This window comes from Eleutherodactylus coqui, chromosome 11 (genome assembly GCF_035609145.1).
Source record: "Eleutherodactylus coqui strain aEleCoq1 chromosome 11, aEleCoq1.hap1, whole genome shotgun sequence".
Taxonomy (NCBI): Eukaryota; Metazoa; Chordata; class Amphibia; order Anura; family Eleutherodactylidae; genus Eleutherodactylus; species Eleutherodactylus coqui.
In genome coordinates this window covers 67580791-67607653 of record NC_089847.1, presented here as the reverse complement: position 1 = coordinate 67607653, position 26863 = coordinate 67580791, and the positions used below count along the sequence as shown (strand labels likewise).

Here is a 26863-nt window from a genome sequence, read left to right as displayed (position 1 = left end):
ATCCTGATTGGGGTTTTGTATAGGCCACCAAACATAACGGAAGAAACTGAAAACATATTGCTAAGACAAACAAAAAAGGTGTCAAACCGCACTGAAGTAATTGTCATGAGGGACTTTAATCATCCAGATATAATATGGGAATATAAAACCTGCAAAACTCACAAGGGGAACAAGTTCTTTAGAACAATTAAAGATAACTTGTAGAGATGAGCGAGCGTACTCGCTAAGGCAAACTACTTGAGCAAGTAGTGCCTTATGCGAGTACCTGCCCGCTTGTCTCTAAAGATTCGAGTGCCAGCGGGGGGCGGGGAGCAGCGGGAGAGAGCGGGGAGGGGGGGTAGATCTCTCTCTCACTTTCTTCCCCCCACTCCTCCCTGCACACCCCGCAACTCACCGATCTCCCCTGCTGGCACCCGAATCTTTTGAGACGAGTGGGCAGGTACTTGCATAAGGCACTACTCGCTCAAGTAGTTTGCCTTAGCGAGTACGCTCGCTCATATCTAATAACTACCCTATCCAAATTGTACGGGTACCAACTAGAGGGAGAACATTCTGGACTTATTAACCAAGAGACCGGACAGAATCATGGGGGTGCAGGTTGAGGGACACTTGGGAAATAGTGACTACATTATCATTAATTTCCAGTTGTCATTCAATAGGAAACCTTATCAGGGAGCGACAAAAGAACTAAACTTTAGCAAAGCTGACTTTGACCAACTTAGAATTACTCTTGGCAACATTAAATAGGATAATGTCCTCAAAAATAACAGTACAGGCGACAAATGGGAAAAGGTAAAAAACATTTTAAATATGTCATGTGAGCAATTCATACCCTTCTGAAATCAAAGTAGTACGAATAGAAGTAAACCAATGTGGCTCAACAAGACTGTAAGGGTGGCAATAAGTGAAAAAAGAAAGTATTTAAATTACTAAAACAAGAAGGCAGTGAAGAAGCACTAAAAGCATATAGGAAAAGAAAATATATAAGAAAAATATTGAAACCGTAAAGGAGGAGGCAGAGAGACTGATTGCCAAAGAGAGCAAAAATAACCCTAAACTGTTCTTCAGTTATATAAACAGTATAAGGATTTGTGCTGAATGTACTGGATAAACAATACATGAGAAACTATAGAAGACAATGGGGAGCAGGCCAATTTATGAAATCATTTTTTCACATGTATATTCACGAAAGAAAAAGAAATGTCACATGATGTGCAAGGGGATAAAATGAACCCCCCACTAAGTATCACCAAACTTGTTCCTGAGGAAGCTGGGCAGAGTCCCAGCAATACACGTGGGATGTGGATGTAGTGGGGTACCTAGGTCTATTTATTTTATAGACCCTCATCAGGGACCCGCAGCAACATCTTTTACTTGATGATTGAGGATGGGTATGTCATTGTAGACTAGATTTTATGCTATTCCTTGTATTATGCCAGCAGCTGCCTTTTTTGGTTGGCACTTTATATCTGACTTATGTGTTTGGACCTAGTGTTTGTATAGGTTTGTCCATACCATTTGCACTATGATTTAGCAATCACATTCATATTTGTATTTAAACTGTGTCCTTGTTTGTTGTATTCATCCATATTTCTCCATGATTAGTTGGCTATGATTATATGCAATTGAATTAGTTTCTGATTATGCATTTTGATTACCGTATATACCGGCGTATAAGGCGACGGGGCGTATAAGACGACCCCCCAACTGTCACCTTATACGCCGGTATTCAGTGGAGAAAAAAAAAAATTTTTTATTACTCACCTCCCCCGGCGTTCTGTCGCGCTCCGGCAGGATGTCGCTCGCTCCGGGAGGCTGTCGCTCGCTCCTCGTCCCCGCCGCAGCATAGCTTTCTGAATGTGGGGCTTGAAATCCCCGCTTCCAGAAAGCTAATACACACGCCGGCAGCCATGACATCATTGAATGGCTGTGATTGGCTAAAGCGCACGTGGCTTCAGCCAATCACACTATTCAATGACATCATTGAATGGGTGTGATTGCTAACACGTGCGCCTTCAGCCAATCACAGCCATTCAATGCTGTCATGGCTGCCGGCGTGTGTATTAGCTTTCTGGAAGCGGGGATTTCAAGCCCCGCATTCAGAAAGCTATGCTGCGGCGGGGACGAGGAGCGAGCGACAGCCTGCCAGAGCGAGCGACATCCTGCCGGAGCGCGACAGAACGCCGGGGGAGGTGAGTAATAAAATTTTTTTTTTTTACACTTTTTTTTTTTTTGTATTACCGGCGCATAAGACGACCCCCGACTGCAGAGCAGATTTTTCGGGGTTCAAAAGTCGTCTTATACGCCGGTATATACGGTAGACCTTTTTCATGGAGGGGAGCAATATCAACTTATTTATGCGATGTATGCGCATTACTGTTCAATTCTAAGGTTGTATGCTCTGCATACACTTTTTTTAATGGTTTAATGTGTGTGTGTTCTATATAGTGATCTTTTTTTTTTCTTTTGGATTAAATAATAAATGGAACTCTTAGAATGATTAGTGTGCCAATCTGTCTATGTATATTTCTTCTTTTTTGTGTTACAACTGATATTTAACTATGCATGCTTGGATTGTTTAGCACCTATTTACTTTGAATTTATATAAACTAGTTCGACCTGATGTTAGCTATGCAAACATAAAAGGTTTGGAAAATGTTTATCTCTGTCTGTCTGTCTGCCTCTCTCTATTTCTTTCTCTGCCCCTCTCTCTCAATTCTGTCTTTCTCTGCCCCTCTCTCTCTCTTTCTCTGCCCCTGGCTTTTTCTGCCCCCCTCTCTCTCTCTCTTTCTGCCCTTCTGTATTTTTGTGCCCCACTCTCTCTCTCTCTTTCCCTGCATCTGTCTTTTTCTGCCTCTCTTTGCCTCTTTCTCTGCCTTTGTCTATTTTTCTCTCTTTCTCTGCCTCTCTCTTATGCACACAGGCATGCACTGATTCCGCGTGGGGAATCCCACACGGAATCTGCCCATGACCACGGCCAGTGACTCTGCGTATTTGTCTGTGTCTTTTTTCTTTTCTACTCTGGAAGTGCCGGCTGACACACTTGCACAATACAGATTTCCCCACGCTGTTGCTAGGCAATAATGCGGCTCCTGCGACCTTTTTCGAAATTATTATTCTGGAAGGGCCGTGGATCCGGATGGCTTCCATTGACTTCAAAGGAAGCTGTCCATGCGTAACATGCTCTGAAATTGAGCGTGCTGCGATTTTTTATCTGCGGGTGGGAATCGCAGTTGATTTCCACTTGTGTGCGTGGAAGAATTGATTTAACATTGCATCCTATGGACGGAGATTGCTGCGGAACCCACGGGCAGACGTCTGCTGTAGATTTCGCAACAGAACTCCACCCATGGGCATGAGCCATTACTCTGCCTCTTTTTCTGTCTCTTACTCTGCCTCTTTTTCTGTCTCTTACTCTGCCTCTCTTTTTCTGTCTCTTACTCTGCCTCTCTTTTTCTGTCTCTTACTATGCCTCTCTTTTTCTGTCTCTTACTATGCCTCTCTTTTTCTGTCTCTTACTCTGCCTCTCTTTCTCTGTCTCTTACTCTGCCTCTCTTTCTCTGTCTCTTACTCTGCCTCTCTTTCTCTGTCTCTTACTCTGCCTCTCTTTCTCTGTCTCTTACTCTGCCTCTCTTTCTCTGTCTCTTACTCTGCCTCTCTTTCTCTGTCTCTTACTCTGCCTCTCTTTCTCTGTCTCTTACTCTGCCTCTCTTTCTCTGTCTCTTAATCTGCCTCTCTTTCTCTGTCTCTTACTCTGCCTCTCTTTCTCTGTCTCTTACTCTGCGCCTCCTTCTCTGTCTCTTACTCTGCGCCTCTTTCTCTGTGCCTCTTTCTATGTCTCTTACTCTGCCTCTCTCTCTTCTCTGCCTTCCCCGCTCTCTTTCTTCTCTGCCTTCTTCATGCTCTCTGTCTTCTGTGACTTCCCTGCTGCAAGGGAGGTGAAGGGAACGGGGAAAATTTAATCAGCTGCCATGGTCCATGCTTCTGCAGTCTTCTCAGCATGTCGACTTTTTTTCTGTCCTCTGGTGAATGTCTGCTCCTGCTGCTGCCCCTCTCCATTTCACTGACAGCAGTGCTCAGTGCCGCCATGAGTGTGGCTCGCGCTTCCTCCTTCACCGCCGTCGGGTCCTTCGCACGGAAGAAGTTGGTTAGCCGCTTAGGTCACTCTCCTCCTTGGGCATGTTTCCAATGTTGCTCTGGGGTCCCTCCGGTGAAGCTGGATGCAGTTGCTCTCTGCTTTCTTAGCGGAATTCATAGCTGTGCTCCAGCCGTCCCTGCCATCAGTCCACGCTATAAGTGTCGCTTAGCAACTCTTGACTCTCCCTATCAGCACGTGTCCATAGACTTAACATAGGAACTTTGGGCTGCTGTATCAAACTCAATTTTTTGGATTTTACGGGTGTGGCGAGGACCTAACAATTCAAATGACACCAAAATCATTCTCCTAAGGTGAGGCAAAGTGGGTAAAGATTGGTTCAAAAAAAAGTATGTAGGATTTTTTATATTAGATAAGTTGTGCCCACTAAACAGTACTATCTAGATAAATACCACCTACCTAACACAGGGGGAAGTGCAGAGTCAGCTAAAAAAGATTAAATTCGATAAATCACTGGGTCCAGATGGAATACACCCAAAGGTTCTAAGGGGAGCTAAGCAACGTGATAGACCACTACTTCCTATATTTAGGAACTTGATTGAGACCAGGATTGTACCGCTGGATTAGCACATTGCCAATGTGGTTCCAATATACAAAAAGGGGTGAAGAAGAGAGCCTGGTCTCTTCTTCACACCGCTAAGTCTCACTTCAATAATTGGAAAAATATTCAAGGGTTTTCTGAGAGATGCCATCCTGGAATACTTCACGTACAATGAGACGGCTCAGTCTGTGTGTAGCTGGTGACGAACTGGCTCGGAGATAGAAAGCAGAAGATGGTAATTAATTGTTCGTACTCTGGGCCACCACTAGTGGGGTACCAGAAGGCTCAATGTTAGGCCCCATTCTGTTAAATATATTTATCAATGTCCTGATGGAAGGACAGCACAGTAAAATATCGATGTTTGCAGATGATACGAAATTATACAAGATAACTAATACAATACTTGACAATGTACGGCTGCAAATGGACCTGAATAAGCTTGGGGCTTAGGTAGAAAAATTGCAAATGAAGTTCAATATTGATTAATGTAAGGTTATGCACATAGGCAGGAGAAATGGAGGTCACGAATATGCACTAAATGGGGTACTGCTAGGGAAAAGTGACCTGGGGGTACTAGTGGACTGTAGACTTAACTGGAGCAATCAATGCAAGTCAGTTGCTGCAAAAGCAAATAGTCTTGGGTTGCAATAAAAGATGTATAGGGGCAAGGAACGAGAACATTATTATTCCAGTATATAAGGTACTTGTCAGGCTTCACATGGAATACTGTGTACAGTTCTGGACACCAGAAAGATATTGCAGTGCTTGAGAGATTTCAAAATTAATACACAGAATAGAAGGATTAGAATTCCCACAAAGGCTATCAAAATTGGGATTATTCACCCTAGAAAAAAAGACCGTTAAGGGGAGACCAAATAACTATGTATAAATGCATTAGGGGACAATGCAAGGAACTCTCCCATGATATGTTTATGCCCAGGACTGCGAAAAGTAACAAGAAGACATCCTCTACGTTTAGAGGAAAAAAGATTTCATTGCCAACACACTAGCGGGTTCTTTACTGTAAGAGCAGTGAGACACTGTAACTTTCTGCCTGATGAAGTGGTGATAGCAAAATAGAGGAGTTTAAGAGGGGATTCGACATCTTCTTAGAGCACTATTATGTTACAGGATCTAGACATTAAATAGTCAGAGTGGGTTGCAGACCGCTCACCATCTTGGTAACTCTTCTCAGACAAACTGGAGCAAGTTCAGAGAAGAGTTAGCAGGATGGTGAGCGGTTTGCAAATCATGTACTATGAGGAATGGTTAAAGGATCTGGGAATGTTTTAGCTTGCAAAAAAGAAAGCTGAGAGGAGACTTAATAGCTGTCTACAAATATCTGAAGGGCTATCACACTGCAGAGGGATCAGCCCTATTCTCATTCGCACAAGAAAAGACTAGAAGCAATGGGATGAAACTGAAAGGAAGGAGACACAAATTAGGTATTAGAAAAAAAATTCTTACAGTGAGGGTAATCAATGACTGAAACAGGTAACCACGGGAGGTGGGGAGTTCTTCAATGGATGTGTTCGAACAAAAGCTGGACAGGCATCTGTCTGTGATGATTTAGTGAATCCTGAGCAGGGGCTTGGACTAGATGATCCAGGAAGTCCCTTCCAACTTTACCATTCTATGTTTCTGTGAAAAAGACATAGACAAACTGGAGCTAGTTCAATGTCTTTTTAATAGAATCATAGAAAGATATTTGTTTGAACACTTTCATTGAAGGAGAACTCACCACGTCCCATGGCAACCTGTTCCGCTCATTGATCACCCTCACTGTCAGAAAGTTTTTTAAAGTGGGGTGCCCAGAACTGGACACAGTATACCAGACTATTCCAGATTAGGTCTGACTAAGGAAAGTAAAGGGGAATAATTACCTTGTATGATCTAGACTCTATGCTTATCTTAATACATCCCAGAATTGTGTTTGCCTTTTTGGCTGCTGCATCACATTGTTGACTCATCTTCAGTCTATGTTCTATTAGTATACCTAAGTCTTTTTCACATATGCTGCTTAGCCCAATTCCTCCCATTCTGTGTGTGATTTTTTCATTCTTTTGCCCAGATGTAGAACTTTGCATTTCTCCTTGTTAAATACCATTCTGTTAGTCGCCGCCCACTGTTCAAGCTTTTCTATATCTTTTTGAATACTCTCTCTCTCTTCCCCAGTGTTAGCTATCCCTCCTAGCTTTGTGTCGTCTGTAAATTTCATCCGTTTTCCATCAATTCCCTCCTCCAGATCATTTATATAAATGTTAAAGAACGCTGGGCCCAGGACAGAGCCTTGTGGTACCCCACTTGATACATTCTTTCACTAGGATGTGCAGCCATTTATGACCACTCTTTGAGTACGATCACTCAGCCAGCTGTGAATCCACCTAACACTTGCCTTGTCAATCCCATATTTGGTCATTTTTTTCAATAAGTATGGTATAAGATACTTTGTCAAATGCTTTACTAAAGTCAAGATATACTATATACACTGCATTTCCTTGACCCACCCAGTTGGTGATTCTGTCATAGAAGGAAATCAGATTTGTTTGGCATGATTTGTTTGTTACAAACCCATGCTGGCTCTGGTTAATTTCTCCATTTTATCCAAGTAGTTGCATACATGCTGTTTAATAATTTGTTCAAAGATCTTTTCCGGTATGTAAGTCAGGCTTACAGGCCTGTAGTTTCTTGGATCCACCTTCTTCCCTTTTTTGAAGATAGGGACAACATTTGCCCTTTTCCAATCTCCTGGGACTTCTCCTGTTCTCCAGAAATTTTCAAAGATTATGGGATTGTTAACGATTGTGCTTTGAGAATCTCATTTCGCAATATCTCCCCATCTTCTTGGACATTTCTGTCCTTAAGAACATCAAGCCATTGGATTCTTCTTACCCTCTTTCTGAGTTTATTAAAATCTGCCTTTCTGAAATACAACCTTGAGGTCTGAGTTTTCTCAGGTCTTCCTCACCTTTTTATTCAAAATTCAAGGATAGCATGACCGCCTAAGGTCCCAGCCACCCTTACTTCCTCAACAATTCCCTCCCTGTTGATAAGAATTAGGTCCAAGATAGCAGATCCCCTTGTTTTATCTTCTACGTTTTGGAAGATAAAGTTGTCATTAAGAGCAAATAAGAATTTGTTGGATCCATTACTTTTACTGAGAGAGATTTCCAACAAATGTCTGGATAGTTAAAATCTCCCATGATCACTATGTCATGCTTTTTTGAGAGCTTGGCCATTTGATGTTGAATCAGTTCATCAATATCTGCTGCTTGTCCAGACAGCCTATAGTTAATGCCAACAATGGTGTCCTTTCTGTTGTTCTCTCCTTGTATTCTTACCCAAACAGTTTCTACAGAATTACCATGCTCTGAAGCTTGAATCTCGGTGGAGATGAATGTTTTCCTAACGCAACACCTCCTCCGCTTTTTTAGGTCTGTTTCTTATAAATGAGTTGTATCCTTCAAGCCTTGTATTCCAATCATATGTAGCACTCCACTAAGTTTCCGTGATACCTATGACATCATATTTCTCTTCCTGTGTTAGGAGCTTCGATTCTCCTTGTTTGTTTTCCATGCTCTGTGCATTTGTGTAGAAACATTTTAGTTTGTGATCTGTGTCTCTTGCTTCTCTACTTTCCTTTTGAATTCTTTGTCTCTATTCTTTCTTTCTACTTCTAATAGTAAGGTTCTCAAATCTATTAATTAGCTGTATATTTTTACCTGGCCTTTCGCTTCCCTTCCCATATTGTTCTGGTTTAAAGCTCTCCTAATGAGTGAAGCAAGGCGCCCACCAAATATATGCTTACCTGTTTTTGTAAGGTGCAACCCGTCTCTAGCAAGCAGTCCATCATATCGGTAATTCACTCCATGGTTTATAAATCCAAATCTTTGCTGACGGCACCATCGACAAAGCCAGTTGTTCACCTCTAGAATCCTGCTCCATCTTCTTATTTCATGGCCATCTACTGGGAGGATGGATGAGAAGACCACCTGTGCTTAGTTCCTTCACCTTCTTTCTGAGTTCTTCAAAGTCTCTGCAGGACAGAAGAGTCTTGACAGCCTATCAGACACATCTTTGATTTGTGCACCTGGAAGACAGCACATCTCTCGTGAGGGGTGAGGTCTGCAGACAGCAGCCTCTGTTCCTCTCAATAGGGAATCCCACACAGCCACCATTCTCTTTTCTTCTTCACAACAGCACTTCTTTTTCTCCATTCAAGAGGACTGTGTGTGCTCACTACACAGTTCTTTGTTGGTAAAGTAATTTCTTGCTTGACCTCTTTCTCCTCTGCTCTGTTCTTTGTGGGTAGAGTCATTTTTTGCTGTACCTCTTTCTCCTTTGCTCTGTTCTTTGTGGGTAGAGTCATTTCTTGATGTACCTTTCTCCTCTGCTCGGTACTTTTGTGGGTAAAGTCATTTCTTGTTGTACTTCTATCTCATCTGCTTTGCTCTTTGTTCCTCTCTTCTATGTTACTATGTATAACTTGATTATTAATAGATCATAAACTTTGTGTAATATATTGCTACACATGAATGACCCAACATGAGGATATTGACTGTGCTGGTTTTATTAATTGGGATCTAACCACCTTTGATAGCCATATATAGCCCTGGTTTATAGCAATTTGCACATAGAATATGAATTTATCAATGGTTTTAAGTACTACATTATAATTCATTTTAATGTATGCTCACTGACAAGTTCCAATCTTGAATTAATTGGCTGTGATTTCTAATAGCTTGGGAAGGAGCAATGATAGATGGGCAAAAAACACTAGATGTTAACACCCATGTAGATTAAGACCTAGGATAGTTGAATAACTGCTTTAATAATTAATAGAGATGAGCGAGCATACTCGTCCGAGCTTGATGCTCGTTCGAGTATTAGGGTGCTCGAGATGCTCGTTACTCGAGACGAGCACCACGCGGTACTCGTCTCGATTAAACGAGCACTGACCATTGAATTCAATGGAGCCAGCAATACAGCCGGCTCCATTAAAAGCAATGGGTTGCCGGCGAGCGCGGGATGAATTTTCGGGAAGGGCTTAAAAATATAAGCCCTTCCCTGAAATTCATCCAGAAATGTGTAAAAACAAAAAAAATATATATACTCACCTTGTCCCGGCAGACAGAGTTCAGCCGCGGCCGGCAGCAGTTCTCCTGAACTGCTCTGAGCAGTATTCAGCAGCTGGGGATTTAAAATCCCCGCCTGCTGAATGAGCTGCCTCTGATTGGTCACATCCTGACCAATCAGAGGCAGCTCTCACTCACACCCATTCATGAATTCAGCTGAATGACAGCTGAGAGCTGCCCCTGATTGGTCCCTGCACTGAGCCAATCAGAGGCAGCACTCACTCACCCATTCATGAATTCATGAATGGGTGTGAGTGAGAACTGCCTCTGATTGGTCAGGCTGTGACCAATCAGAGGCAGCTCATTCAGCAAGCAGGGATTTTAAATCCCTGGCTGCTGAATACTACTCAGAGCAGTTCAGGAGAACTGCCGCCGGCCGCGGCTGAACTCCGGCTGCCGGGACCGGGTGAGTATATATATATTTTTTGTTTTTACACATTTCTGGATGAATTTCAGGGAAGGGCTTATATTTTTAAGCCCTTCCCGAAAATTCATCCCGCGCTCGCCGGCAGCCCATTGCTTTCAATGGAGCCGGCTGTATTGCCGGCTCCATTGAATTCAATGGGCTAACATCGTTCTTCTCTGCCACAGCTGTTACAGCTGTGGCAGAGGAGAACGATCTTTATGCTGACAGTGCAGGGGGGGGGGGTCTCACTCTTGCCGCTATTATGGCTGAATAGTGGGACCTGGGAACCTGAAATGCAGCCCAGCATGTTGCCCCTCGCCTGTCCTATCCGTTTCTGTGTCGTTTCCAGCACTTTCTTGGGTTTTGCAGATTTTCACCAATGAAAACCTTAGCGAGCATCGGCGATATACAAAAATGCTCGAGTCGCCCATTGACTTCAATGGGGTTCGTTACTTGAAATGAACTCTCGAGCATCACTGAAAGTTCGACTCAAGTAACGAGCACTCGAGCATTTTGGTGCTCGCTCATCTCTAATAATTAACCATCTTGATAAATCACACCAGATGAACAAATATTATTCTTTTAGTACTTCTACATTTCTCCTTTATAAGGTGGTCAATCACAGAACTAATGTGTTTTTGAAAGTAGAACCTTAAATGGGGATATGCAAAGGATATGCCATTAATGTCTGATAGATGAGGGTTCTACATCTATTACCAGAATTAAAGTCTCTGACCTCTTCCTGGCTCACTCCCGCAGCCAGCAGTGGCCAGGATTACTGAAACAGATGAACTAGCTGTCCTATGCGTTTTTCATATCCCCCTTAGACATGAATGAGAGTTACAAAACAGTGTAGCACAGCAAGCTATGCTGTTTCCACAATTCGGGAGATAAGGAAACAGCATATCTTGCTGTACCATGCTCTTTTTATAATTTTCATTTACTTCTATGCGAATTACGGAAATGGCATAGAAGAACCAATTTGGCTCTTTCCATAATCCTGGTTATAGTGACTATGGCATTCCTATGGCTATTCCCATCTGTACCACGAATGGCAGAGATGGGAATAACCATTTAAAATAATATATAATCTCTTGGTATTTTGAAGAAGCGCTGCTCTTGAAAAGCCTTCCATGAGTTCTGTGCAATTTTGGACCATGAAAATTTAGGACCATCAAGTAGTTCATTAGTTAGGAACTATTTTGGGCTTATTGGATAATGCCTAAAAGGATGTGAATGAAGTTAACTTTGCTGTAGTAATTGTGAATAAACATAGTGATACCTCTTTGGGGTGACCACAAAAAATTGAACTGGACATTAAGGCTGGGTTCACACATGGTGGATTCCCGGCGGAATTCTTGCAGTTTTGCCACACCGAAAAACCATGAGAGTCGCGGCTTCAAAACTCGTGGCATTTCACCGCAGGTTTTGGAGCAGTTCGGCCACTGGCTTTCCGCTGCGGCTTTCTCTCTCCATACAGAGGAGCGAGGCCACAGCGGAAAACAAAAAAGAATTGACATGCGGCAGTCAATTCCGCACCACAGCGCCAGATCCGCCTGGCTATTCCACAACGGATTGGCTGCCCCATGTGGATGAAATTTTTGACAAATCTTGTCCACATGGCTGGTTATTCCTGGGATTAGCAGCCACAGGCGGATTTGCCGCCGCGAAATTCCGTGGCAAATCCGCCCCGTGTGAACCCAACCTTATAGTAGCAGTCTTCTGTAAAAAAGGTAATATGGGGAAATTACGTCTATTACAGACAACTCTGGTCTAGATAAGTAGCGGTGTCCTGAGAGATGGTCTTTTAGAGGCATTTCATTGTATTTGTTTTGCAAGGCCACTCTTCAGTTAATAATGGGACAAGCTGCGTAACTCCATTATCTGAAAAAAGAAATAAATCTTCTACCATTTTATACCAGGTAACGCCTTCCTCCAAGATTGTGGGAGACTTGGCACAGTTTATGGTGCACAATGGCTTGTCTCGTGAGCAGGTTGAGACTATGGCTGATGAACTCTCCTTCCCACTCTCAGTAGTTGAGTACTTACAAGGTTATGTTGGAATTCCTTATGGAGGTTTCCCAGAACCATTACGCTCAAAGGTAACTATATTTTTCTAAAAATATTAACGATTTCCTAACTGTCAAATCCTACATTATACTATGCTTGTCCAAGTCTTCACAGGTGTATCCATTCTAAATATTCATGGGCTGATTTATTTAGACCAGCGTTTTATACATTTATTCTGTTAGTAAACATTGCACTGGCATGAAGTATGACAATTGTATTGAGACATTCAATTTTTATGCAATATTTAAGCATAGACATACACAATTTGTGCACCAAATTGTGTATGTCTATGCTTAAATCTTTTGAAGATCTAGACTCATTCCCAACAATTAAGACCCATTTATTGCAGGATTGATGAAGAAATCTGCTTAGAAATTCTTATATCATTTACTTTTCTCAATCTCCAGGTTTTGAAAGACCTGCCCCGCATTGAAGGTAGACCTGGAGCCTCATTGTCACCACTGGATTTTACTAAGCTGGAAGAAGGGTTGAAGAACAAATACGATGATATCACTCCAGAGGATATTATGTCAGCTGCTATGTATCCCAAAGTATTTGAGGAGTACAAGGACTTCAGTACACAGTTTGGTCCTGTGGAATGTCTCAATACTCGCCTCTTCTTGGAAGGACCCAAAATTGCTGAGGAATTTGAGGTACGTAGGTTTAAGAAAAAAAATAATATGAAACATAATTAAACTGAAAATGTTCAGTAAAATGGAGATAGTCCAGTGTTTGGTTAAAAGCTTTCAGTCTTTATTAGATGATCCAAACAGACAGACATGGAGGAACAAAGGACAGACGGCAAAATCCTTTGTTCCTCCATGTCTGTCTGTCTGGATCATCTAATAAAGACTGAAAGCTTTTAACCCAACGCTGGACTTTCTTCATTTTCTGTGCATCAGTTGTGGTTTCTATCTAGTCCTTATGTGCAGAGGTTTGCATTTCTTCTGAAAATTTTGAGTGTTTCATACTTAAAGTTAACCTATCACCGGGTATGATCACCATGAACTAAGTTATAGTACTCATAGGGTAAGTTCCCAAGAGTGCCAAGAAGTATTTTTTTTTATAGGTACCTGCCTCCCGGGGACTGTGTTGTCACCCCGAAAGTCCATATGTGAACAGTTTCATTGGACTGAAAGCTATGTGCACACACTCCCATAGAGATCAATGGAAACATGCACACACAGCCTTCAGCTTTTAGTCTGATGACCCAGTCAGAGCACAGACTTTTAGAGCTGACTGTGCAAGCATCGGAAGGTAAGTAAGTATAAAAAATACCTCCCTGCACTCCTCGGAACCATAACTTGGTGCTCATAGCCAGTGACAGGTTTCCTTTTAAAATGTACATTGTAGCCCCTAGTTGTACAACACTCCTGTAGGCAAGTGCTGTATAGTCTCATTCAGACACAGTTCATATCATTCTGTGGTGTTTTAAGTACAGTTCAGTTGAACCACAGAATGTACAGGTTTTGAAGTCAGAATCTTACTTTTAATCAACCTTTGTTTCCTATTCATGAATATTTAACCGCCTTTAGGAATCTGAGCAAAAACATGCTATAAAGAACACAGGGAACCGAGTACACGAGGTCAGGTCAGTGGCTTCACCTGGCATCATGATTCTAGTGAGCACAGGACTACATATAAAAAGAATATATTATTAAAGTCATGACAAAAACCATCTAGAACAGGGGTGTCAAACTCATTTTCACCGAGGGCCACATCAGACTTATGGTTGCCTTCAAAGGGCCGATTGTAATTGGTAATTGTAAGACAGTATAGTAAAAGTGAACCCCACAGTGGACCGATTGGTAATAAGGTCCCCCATAGTGGCCAGTGGTGCACACTCATATACATATTCTTTTATATATATATATATATATATATATATACACACACACACACACATACATACACACACAGGCGCACACTATTTTTAATGTGTGTATGTGTAATATATACATACACACTATTTTGTTTATATATATATATATATATATATATATATACACATATACATATATACACACACATATACATATATATATACACACACACACTATTATAGACATACGCGCGCCCAAACGCACATTATAGACATACACGCACACAGACGCACACTATTGTAGACATACGCGCACACAGACGCACACTATTATTACACATATGCACACAGACGCACATTATATATTTTATATATATATATATATATATATATATATATATACACACACACACATACATACTCACAGGTGCACATATACATATGCATCTACACACACACACATACACATCTACACACACGCACATTTCTGCATTTTTATACACATTTTTATACTTACATGCATCCAATGTGGTCCCACTGGCAGGTATACCGGCTGCTCTCTTCTTGGGGCCCTACTGCATACTTGGGCTCCTGATGTCTCCCCAGGCCTGCAGCCAGGAACAGAGGGAGGGCTGGGGAGAGGAGGTCTGCACTGACCAGGCTCTCACCCTGCAGCTGTTTCTCCTCAGCGCTCGCTGCAGAGCTCATGTTCTCTGCACTCTTCTTCCCTCCTCCGCGGCTTTTGTCAGTCTGCTATCGGCACTCCTCTATTACTGTCTGCACTAGACAGAACAAGCCGATAGAAGATCGTCTACTGACAGCGGCACGGAGGTGAGGGAACTTTGTGCACAGCTGGCAGGCCACAGAAAATGAGGTGGCGGGCCGGATTCGGCCCGGAGGCCTTGTGTTTGACACCTGTGATCTAGAAGTATCAAGACAGTTCTGTGTATCACAAAAATAATTACAGAATTTCCAAAACAACATATCATAATGAAATTCCAACCAGCATGTGGCATTGTGCTCATGTAATAAGAGAAAAGGATTCAATTTTATTATTGTGCCGATTTTGAGGCACTTTGGGATATTCTGTAGGTAATTTCAGTATAAGAAAGTATTAATGAACCACCATTAAAGGGGTTATCCCACTTCTAGCTATTGACTACTTATGTTAAGGATAGGTCACCAATGCAGTTCGGCCACCTGGGTCAGTATCTGTGTATTGAGCTGTTTTGTTGCAGGAAGCAGATAGCTCCATATATTGCACAATAGCCTGGATTAGTGCTGCAGGCTGAGTCCCCATTCACTTCAATAGGACTCGTCCTGCAGTACCTACAAAGTATATAGCCATCTGCTTTCTGCAGCAAAGAGCAACATACACAAAGATACTGATCCAAAGGAACAACTGGTCCCTGGGAATCTTGGACAGCAGATCCTGGCGATTTGCTATTAATTACCTATTCCAAGGATAGGTCATCGATAGCTAGAAGTGGGACAACCCCTTTAAGTAAAAAATAAAACACTATAATCAGCACATGTGATATTGAATATAAAAAAAGTCTGATACAATGGAATAGCCCACCAGCCAAAACTGCCTGAAACCGACAAGGTAAAGCATTGTACTTTGTGCGGTTCTTGGTAAACTATGTAATGCTTCCTGGCAGAGTATAGTAATGATTTATCTAGAATACGTTGCCAAGCCTGACAAGGACAATAAGTAAATCTCATATGTAAATGAAAGTTTCTTCATCTACTACTAATTTTTCAGGTGGAATTAGAACGAGGCAAAACGCTGCACATAAAAGCTCTGGCTCTGGGAGATCTGAACAAAGCTGGCCAAAGGGAAGTCTTCTTTGAGCTTAATGGTCAACTTCGATCCGTCCTTGTTAAAGATACTCAGGCCATGAAGGTAAGGGGTCTTCAAAGTTTCTTATATAATGATGTACAAAAAATACAGCGCTAAAGCACAAAAGGAGGAAGAAATGGCCAAATCCATTAAGGAGGGGAATAAAACATTTTCCAAGTATATTAGTGACATAGAAGAAAAACTGTGGAATTACAAAAATTAAAAATAAAAACTATATTACCGGAGATAAGGCCGGAGCTGTACATTTAAATAGCTACTTTTGTTCAGTATTTCTAGAAGCTGATTTTCATAATGATAATGACTGGGCCCGGTATTTCTTATAGTTGTAAGGGCTCAGATCTAGTGTTTTTGGAGCTGATCTTGTAGGTGAACCTGTACATTTAAAGTTGATAAGTCAGCGGGTCTAAATGGCATTCACCCCAGTGTTTTTAAAGAACTCCAATTGCTTCACCTCTGATTTCTTTAACCAGTCCCTTCTAACAAGGGAAGTTCCTTATGACTGGAGAATGACCAATGTTATACCCATTCATAAGAAGGCTACTACAGAAGAAGCCGGGAACTACAGACCAGTTAGTTTTACATCTGTAGTAGTTAAACTACTAGAAACTCTCCAGATATACCACTTAAAACTAACAACTTGTTGGCAGATCATGTCCAATTAATCTAAGTGAATTTTCTATGTCACAAAAGTGGTGGATGAAGGTGATGCTGTGTATGTTGCCTATCTGCATTTCCGTATAGAAAAAAAGAAAAAACCTTTCTCTGGCTGCGCTCTATTGCTTGATAAAGGCGTCAGACGACGCAGAAACGCGTTGCATGTGCATGTTTGTCATTGGAGGTATTTTTACCCTATTTTATCCTACTTTTATCTTTGTATGGGGAATAAAACTGGGCTTACTATGTACGGCTGTGGTAGTAGCTCATTCCCTAAATGTCTTTGAGATCCTGCAATGGAGCGCAGCCAGAGAAAGGTTTTTTCTTTTTTTCTATATGCATATTACCCCCATTTTCCTGTTAGAAAGTTGGGGTCCCTTTGGTGCTGCAGCTCTCCAAAAAGAAGTAGTACGTGTATTTTAGAACATACATAGTTTTTTTGTTTTTTGTTGGATATAACGGAGGATCAAAAATAAAGAAACCTATTGAAGGCCCTCTTGGATTCCAGGTGTAGGCGGGACACAAATTAATTTTGTTGCCCCGCCTGACACCGGGTGAGTACACCAGATTGTCGATATATTATCCTGTCCATATGCAAGGCGCTCTCCCTGATTTTTTATATCTGCATTTCCGTGAAACCTTTGATACAGTTCCACATAAAGAGCTCATAGATAAGGTATTGAAAATTGAACTTAGTCCAGTGAATTTGCAATTGTTAACAACAACACGCTGACAGTTACATTTAACGGAGTGTATACTGAACAGGGAAGAGTTAGAAGCTATGACCAAAAGGGTCTGTCTTCGGTCCTATTCTTTTTAATATGTTCATAATTGACATAGGAGAAGGTTTAACAGGTAAGGTTTGTCTGTTTGCTGATGAGATAAGAGTGTGTAATAGGGCTGATACTCCTGGTAGAGTCTTAAACATGGAAAATGATTTTGCCTTTTTGGATAAATGGTCTCGACCATTCCATCTCTATTTCATTGTTTCCAGATGTAAAATAATGCACTTGCAGGGAAGAAATCCTCAGACTTTAATCATATCGGCTGTTCTGTGTTATCCAGTACTTCATAAGAGAAGTATTTAGGGGTTCTGATTTCTAAGGGCCTCAAAAAGATGCCACAGTGCAGTCAGGCAACAGGGAAAGCAAGTATGCTGCATAGCTAGAGGTATTACCAGTAGAAAGAGGGAGATTGTGATCTTGCTGTATACAGCTCCGTTGAGACCACATCTGGAGTACTGTGTTCAGATTTGGAGACCTCATCAATAGAAAGATATTGATAAAATACAGCAAGTTGAAAGATGGGCTATAAAAATGGTGGAAGGTCTCAAGAACAAAACTTATCAGGAAAGACATGATAGAAACATTTATATATGTTAAAGATCTAAATGTTTAGGCAGGAACAAGAGGACACAATCTGAGTTCAGGTGGAAGAAGATCAGAAGCAGTCAGGAAATATATTATTTTACTGGAAAAGTAGTTGATACTTCGAACAAACTTCCAGCAGATGTGCTTGAAAAATCAACAGTAAATCAATTCAAGCATGACTGGGGTAAGCCTATATCTACCCTAGGAGAAAAATAAAAAAAGGAAATAATCTAAGGGCAGACTAGATGACCATGCAGTGTTTTTCAGCGGTCAATTTTCTACATTTCTATGTAACAGCATTTTTCTCTATGCAAAGTTCTGGCTGTTTGCTATATGAGGCTTACATAGAACCTAAACAATCACTTCATTATTTACTGTGGTTAATAGTTACCATCTGTAGTTTATAGACGTGAATTAATGCATTAGTTCTTCTGATTTAGTGGGGATGGGGTTTTGTGCCAACACTCTGCTAGTATGTGGGAACGTATGGTTAGGCCTAAATCACAACTATTAGTACTGTATGTTTTAAAGTAAAAGGAGTGCAAAACATTGATCACACATACTATTTACAGAAATGGTTCTCAGATGAGATAAGAGCTTTATAGTGGAAAGCCAAATATTCATTCTAATTGTACCTTAAAGCAATGGTTCTCAACGTGGGTATTATTGCTCCCTTGGGGACGTTTTTACTTCTCAAGGGGGTGGTGGAATGAAAAGGGGCAGCAGGGGAGCATTGGAACATAAAGGGGGCGGTAAGGGGGCATTCTGTGTTTGCTTTGTTGATTTTTTTTTTTTTCATCTAGTAACTACATTTTTCTAAAAATTAGTAGTGATACCCTAGTTTTCTTCAACATTCCGTCCGAAAACAGTCGGTGAAACCGAGGCAATTATTTCCATATAAATCACTGTTTTGCCAACTGGAAAACAACAAGTTCGGATACGGCTTTAAAGAAGGACAAGTGGGTTAATAGAACAAAATTTATTAATACAAATGAATAAATGATAAAAATAAAACAAAGTTACATACAAATAGGTGATATTACAATGATTCTCTACAGGTAAAATACATTCAGCAAATTTTAAAACCTAAACACACTTTACAATACAAAAGACTTACAAAGACATACTTACAACGTAATACTGCATTCGTTAATGAGTAGGAGCTTTCCTTAAACACTTCTGCCTGGAGTCAATCTATTATTTTCACTGGAGAAACCACAGTGAAAAGCAGACAGGTTTCATGGAGCAACACTGTAAGAGATCGTCTTCACCTTACAGGTACAAGATGCTTCTGATCTATTACAATTTCTGTACAACTTGCTTAGTCATCTGCCATATGCTCCAAGCTTTGCATTAATGATGTTATCAAACTCTAGAATTGACCAGTTTCTATAGAGTGATAAGATCTACCTCCTAGACAATAGATATGTACATGGCAGCCTCCTACAAAGACAGACAGATTGGTTTCATAATTTTGGTTACAACAAACATCCTCTTACTTACACATGATAAACATGTAAAACAGATTTGGGGTCAGTTCCTTAGAATGCGGAGCCTAGTTTATGTATTAAGGCCTGTTCATATATATATATATATATATGTGTGTGTGTGTGTGTGTGCATATATCAAGGATAATACAAGATAGCCATAAAAAATATTTCCATTACAATCACTTACATGTGATGGGCGTTGTGTGCAGCCTGCGCGCCTCTGTCATATAATGTATGACTTTTATAACTCCATCACTCTGCTACAGATCAATCGCACTTCATAACACTGGATAACCTACAGCATAACCTAACCTGCTGTATTCCATAATACCGCTGGTTGGCTGGAACCACTTCAAACTTTTACTTGTGTGAGTCTCTGGGAGTTGTAGTCTTAGTGGACGCCAAGTTTCTTTTCAGAACACTGATATAAACTACAACTCCCAGAGACCCACACAATTGAAAGTTCCAGCTAATCAGCGGCATTATGGAATACAGTGGGTTAGATTGTTCTTTAGGTTATCCAGTGTGATTGATCCGTAGCAGAATCATGGAGTTATAAAGTCATACATATCTATATGATAGAGCGACATGACAGTGCATTCTTGAAGCATACTTTATAAAAATGGCTGAGAAGAAGAAATGCTATCAATATTCAAATGAATACTTGAAATACAGATTCATCCCTTCTCCTATAAACGGACAGCTTCCCTTGTGCCTCGTTTGTGAAAAGGCATTTTCGAATGAAGCTATGAAGCCTTCGAGACTGAGTGATCACCTTGAAAAAATGCATTCAGACAAAGTGGGTAAGCCCATTTCATTTTTCCAAGGTTTAAAGTCAAAGTTTGAGAACCGCAGCACTGTAGGCAAGCTATTTATCAGCACTGAGAGCAGATTTTCCAAAGGCCTTTATGCTTCCTACAAAGTCTCTCTATTAATAGTGCAATGTGGCAAATCACATACTATTGGGGAAACACTTGTGTTACCTGCAGTTAAAGAGATTGTCAGTACTCTGCTAGGGCCAACGCGGGTGCCATGGTGAAATTGCTTCCTTTGAGTAATGACACAGTTTCAAGAAGAATTGACAAGATGGCTGCTGATGTGGAAGAAACGCTTTTGGAGATGTTAAATAACACAGAATTTGTAATGCAAATTGACGAGTCAAGGGTTAGAGACAATGAAGCATTGCTACTAACTTATGTTCATTTCATTAATTGGAATGAAGAGGTAGTGGAGGAATTCTTTACCAGAAATTTAACCACCAACACAAAAGGCTCCTCTATAAATAAGAGTGGAAATTTTCAAAAAAAAACCCCATCCCTTTAACAAATGTACTTGCTTGTGCAACCTGACAGAGCTGCATCCATGATTAATCGATATTTCAGATTTATAGCCGATTTAAAATCTGCTATACTTGGCATAATCGCTGTCCCCTGTGTGATCCTTCTGCAGCACCTTAATGCTAAACATTTATGTGAGAGATTTTATGATTCTCTGCGCTATGTAATTAATGCTGTTAACAAGATAAAAGTGCACTCTTTGAATGAATGTCTTTTTACGCAAGCTCTGTCAAGACCATGATGAAGAATTTAAACGTCTACTCCTACACACCAAAGTGAGGTGTCTGTCAAGAGAAAAGTGCTTACAACGCTTCTATGAACTTTTGGACACAGTAGTTGAGTTTCTTTAGCTGATTGACCTAAGCCTTTGTGACGCAATCGAACTACGATGTCTTGATGTTGCCTATCTCGCAGACATGTTTGACAAACTCAATGAGGTCAACACAAAGTTACAAGGAGACAAAATGAATTTCATTAAGGCTAGAGGTATAATCTCTTCCTTCATTGCCAAACTGGAACTTCATACCAATAACCTGAGTGAGACCAGAGATTAGAGGTGCAGGAAGATCATTTGCTTATTCCCTGTGTATTCTGGGAAGAGCAAAGAATCACTGCAAACATTACGATTGCCGGGATTAGCCCTGTCTAGCTGCTGGGAGGACATCGCCAGACCAGAGATTGGAGCTGCAGGAAGATCATTTGTATATTCCCTGTGCATTCTGGAAAGAACAAAGAATCACTGCAAGTGGGAAGATTGCCAGGATTAGCCTGGTGTAGCTGCTGATACATAGTATTGTATAGGTTATATATCTTCACTACAATTCTTGACTTTTAGAAGTTTGGAAGTGGACATCAAATGACAACATGGAAAAGGAGAGGAGCCACATGGTGAGCTGCAATGTATGCTATATATTTACAGACCTACCAGAGGAAAAGCCAAACTTCACCAGCCAGAAATGAAAGTTTATGTCTCTGCTGGAGGAAAAGGTGCAAAGTCCTCAGGAGAGAATAACTACATTGAAACTCTTTAAGGAAGGTGAGGATTTCCTTGACAGAGTAAAAGAAAGTCTTCAAAATGTTGAAGGAAAAGAAATGTCCAGTGTACCTGCAGAAGCAGAGGAATGGTAACATGTGACCCAAAGAAGCAGGAGGATCAGGAATCAGTCAGGACCCATACTGCTCGGGAACCAGTACCAGGTTCTCACGCAGGGGGACCTGGTACTGTTTCCTGAACAGAAGGAGAAAGAGGTACAGCAAGAAACTACTATACTCACAAAGAACAGAGCAGAGGGGAAAGAGGCACAGCAAGAAATGACTCTATCCACAAAGAGCAGAGGAGAGAGATACAGCAAGAAAGAGAGTAGGAAGAATCCAATAGCTGGATGTTCTCAAGGACAGAAAAAAAAATTATGTTTATTCAATGGAAAGAGGAAGGTGAAAGGGATATATAAAAAATATATATAATGCGGTCTGCAGAAACTGTAGAGCAAGTGTTAGAAAAGCTGAAGCTAATAATGAATTGAGGCTTACAACATAGGCTAAAAGCAATAAAAAGGGATTTTGGGGGTATGTCAAAAGCAAAAGAAAAGTCAAAGATGCTATTGGATGCTTACTAGATGAAAATGGTGAATTGGTTAAGAATGATGTTGAGAAGTCCGAACTTTTACTTTTCTATTTTGTATCCGTTTTCTCTCAGAAAGTAGATGGAACATCAACTGATCTTCCCTGTGCTATTGGGTGGATAAAAGAATGCAGACTATAAGCAGAGAGATGGTGAGGGAACACATATTTAACATAAATTAATTCAAGTCTCAAGGTCCAGATGAATTACATCCTACGATACTAAAGGAAGCAGCAAAGGTACTTGCTGAACGCACTTGCCATAATCTTTGAAAATTCCTGGAGAACAGGAGTAGTCCCAGAAAAGGGCAAATGTCCCTATCTTCTAAAAAGGGAAGAAGGAAACTACAGACCTGTGAGGCTGACTTCTATATAGGGAAAGATCAACGAACAAATTATTAAACAGCATGTATGCAAGTACTTGGATAAAAATAATTAATCAGAGCCGCATGGGTTTCTAACAAACAAGTCACGCCAGACAAATCTAATTTCCTTCTATGACAGAATCACTGACTGTGTTGATCAGGGAAATGTGGTGAATATAGTATATCTTGACTTTAGTAAAGCATTTGACAAAGTATCTCATAGCATAGTCATTAAAAATAACCAAATATGGGATTGACAAGGCAACTGACATTCACAACTGGCTGAGTGATCGTATTCAAAGAGTGGTCATAAATGGCTGCACATTTAAGTAGAAGAATGTATCAAGTGGGTTACCACAAGGCTCTGTCCTAGGCCCAGTGGTGTTCAACATTTTTATAAATGATCTGGATTAGGGAATTGATGGGAGACTGATCAGATTTGCTGACGACAGAAAGCTAGGACGGATAGCTAACACTAGGAAAAAGAGAGGGTATTCAAAAATTGTATTTAAGAAGAAGAAATGCAAAGTCCTACATCTGGGCAAGAAAAATGAAAAAAGTGCATACAGAATGGGAGGAATTAGGCTAAGCAGCAGCACATGTGAAAAAGACTTCGGTATACTAATAGATCATAGACTGAACACTAGTCAACAATGTGATGCAGCAGCCAAAAAGGCAAACACAATTCTGGAATGTATTAGAGAAGCATAGAGTCTAGATCACATGAGGTAATTATCCCCCTCTACTCTTCCTTAGTCAGACCTCATCTGGAATACTGTGTCCAGTTCTGTGCACCACACTTTAAAAAAAGACATTGACAAACTGGAGCAGGTTCAGAGAAGAGTTAGCAAGATGGTGAGCGGTCTGCAAACCAAGTCCTATGAAGAACGGTTAAAGGATTTGGGAATGTTTAGGTTGCAAAAAAGAAGGCTGAGAGAAGACTTAATAGCTGGCTACTAATATCTGAAAGGCTGTCACATTGCAGAGGGATCGGCCCTATTCTCATTTGCACAAGTAAAGACTAGAAGCAATGGGATGAAACTGAAAGGGAGGAGACGCAAATTAGATATTAGAAAATTTTTTCTGAAAGTGAGGGTGATCAATGAGTGGAACAGGTTATCATGGGGAGGGATGAGTGGAAGTGTTCAAACAAAGGCTGGACAAATATCTGTCTGGGATGATATAGTGAATCCTGTACTGAGCAGGGGGTTGGACCAGATGACCCTGGAGATCCCTTCCAACTCTACCATTCTATAATTCTATGACGTGAGTTATGTCCGTTTCCGAGTCTTCAAGAAATTGCACGTGAAGATGGAGACAAACTTCAAAATGCAAACTTAGATGTTTTTTGCTCACATCTCAAACAAGCCAAAGAAGACATGCAAACTAGGTTTCATGATCTGTGTACCCTTGAAACCGTGTACTCAATCCATTTTCAGAAGATGCCATAGAATTTCATCCCAGATTACAAGAGTAGTTGATTGACTTGAAACATGATAGCAAGGCCCAAGCACTTTTCCAACAATGTGGCTACGAATGTTTTTGGGTGAAAGTGGAGAATTCCTATCCTATCCTGTGGCAGAAAGTTATGTTGCTCGTGTTAGCTTTTCCATCTACATACTTGGTGGAGGTGAGCTTCAGTGCAGTTCAGCAGCTCCTGAGAAAAGCGAAAAACAAACTTTAGATATATTTAAGGGGCAACTTGAGACTGCAGTTGATGAAGATAGAAACAGATATCGCAAAATTGGCGTTCGTTCATCAGGTCCAAGGCGGCCATTAATGACACAGATTGATTGTGACAAACATAATTATTACTATCGTGGATTTATTTTGGGGTCCACGGTGTAATCAATAGGAATGTTTGCACCCTTCCAGATTTATGTTCAGAGATTCTGCGCACAATGGAAGAGATCACACGGAAACAAGAGTGTCAGTGTAGAAAGTCTTCCTGACTCTGTTTATTAGTAGTCGTAAAGCATCTTTTATAGCATTAAGAGTTAATTGTCCTTTATGGGCAACAGGAAGCAAAACGTGGTTGGAAATCAAAGCATTGGATTGGGTGGTCCAAATATGGTCTTTTTGCTTCCGGTCCTGCGTGAGTTGCTGTCATCATGAACGTCCGACATCACGTTTTCGGATGAAGAGCCAGCACCATCTTTCTGAGTTCGATGGAGGGGGCAGGGGTGGGAATGAGCAATGTGTCGTCAAATGACGCCTGAGAGTTATGTGCGGGTAAAAAGTGTGTGATATCGGTTAGTAGTACAGGCACATTCCATTCTATTCTACTGGCTCAGATAGGGAAATAGACATTTCACCTTGCATATATATATCTATATATATAAAGCTGAAAGCCCTGACTGACTCACTGACTCACTGACTCGCCAAAAGTTCTCCAACTTCCCGATGTCGTAGAAACATGAATTTTGCCACGAGCATAGATTATCTCCAAAATAGGAAAAGTAATTGGGTCCCAACTCGATTATTCAATTCTAGCGCAAAAGAATTGGCGTCCAAATTTTACGTACGGAATCTAATTTTCTCACTTTCCGGTGTCATAGAAACAGGAAATTTGGCACGAGCATTGATTATGTCATAAATAGGAAAAGCTAATGGGTCCCAACTCGATTATTCAATTCTATGCGCAAAAGAATTGGCGTCAAAATTTTACGTACGGAATGTAATTTCTTCCCTTTCCGGTGTCATAGTAACGGGAAATTTGGCACGAGCATTGATTATGTCATACATAGGAAAAGCTAATGGGTCCCAACTCGATTATTCAATTCTAGCGCAAAAGAATTGGCGTCAAAATTTATGTGCGGAATGTAATTTTTTCACTTTCCGTTGTCATAGAAACATGAAATTTGGCACGAGCATTGATTATGTCATAAATAGGAAAAGCTAATGGGTCCCAACTCCATTATTCAATTTTATGCGCAAAAGAATTAGCGTCCAAATTTTACGTGCGGAATGTAATTTTTCACTTTCCGGTGTCATAGAAACGTGAAATTTGGCACGAGCATTGATTGTCATAAATAGGAAAAGCTAATGGGTCCCAACTCGATTATTCAATTCTAGCGCAAAAGAATTGGCGTTGAAATTTTACGTGCGGAAGGTAATTTTTTCACTTTCCGGTGTCATATAAACAGGAAATTTGGCACGAGCATTGATTATGTCATAAATAGGAAAAGCTAATGGGTCTCAACTCCATTATTCAATTCTATGCGCAAAAGAATTAGCGTCCAAATTTTACGTGCGGAATGTAATTTCTTCACTTTCCGGTGTCATAGAAACAGGAAATTTGGCACGAGCATTAATTATGTCATAAATAGGAAAAGCTAAAGGGTCCCAACTCCATTATTCAATTCTATGCGCAAAAGAATTAGCGTCCAAATTTTACGTACATAATCTAAATCTCTCACTTCCCAATGTCATAGAAACATGAAATTTGGCACAAGCATTGATTGTGTCATAAATATGAAAAGTTAATGGGTCCCAACTCGATTATTGAATTCTAAGCGCAAAAGAATTAGTGTCCAAATTTTATGTATGTAATCTAATTCTCTCACTTCCTGATGTCATTTTATAAAAAGGAAGCGTTGCATGGTTACCTCCACGTGGTGTTTTCTGGGTAACGCAGAGAACTATGCAAAATGGTGAACATATCTTTTTCCTCAGTATCTCTAAAGTAACCACGACTTCATAAGATTTTCCATGTGAACACCAGATAAACACCAGTACCAAATTAACTCAGGCGAAGCCGGGTATATCAGCTAGTATATATATATATATATATATATCCTCCTATTATTATTAGTTTAATTTCACTGTTCTTGCATTTTAATTAGTCTTCTGACCATTAAGGATTAGGCCTTAGTCAGACGGGCGTTTTTTCGCGCGATTTGAGGATCGCATGACGGATGCGCATCCGCAAATCGCGTGACCGGTGCGCGCAAGTCGCCCGCAAATCGCCCGAAAATCTGCTCCTAGCCGCGTTTCATTAGAAACAGGCCGGAGCTGTCCAGCACATTGCATT

At 40.8% G+C, this 26863-nt stretch overlaps 1 protein-coding gene across 2 annotated transcripts in view; it reads left to right on the top strand.

Annotated features, from left to right (window-relative positions):
- The window catches only part of PC (pyruvate carboxylase), a 916513-nt gene that overhangs the window by 878836 nt on the left and 10814 nt on the right, over positions 1-26863 (top strand). The window contains exons 17-20 of one of the 2 annotated variants that reach the window (XM_066582495.1): positions 12161-12340; positions 12716-12961; positions 15896-16036; positions 22542-22617. In XM_066582495.1, the coding sequence (XP_066438592.1) occupies positions 12161-12340; positions 12716-12961; positions 15896-16036; positions 22542-22607 (633 nt within the window). In that variant the 3' untranslated portion in view covers positions 22608-22617. Of the gene's footprint in view, positions 1-12160; positions 12341-12715; positions 12962-15895; positions 16037-22541; positions 22618-26863 lie in introns of those variants that run through there. The other variant, XM_066582494.1, reaches the window with a different exon arrangement.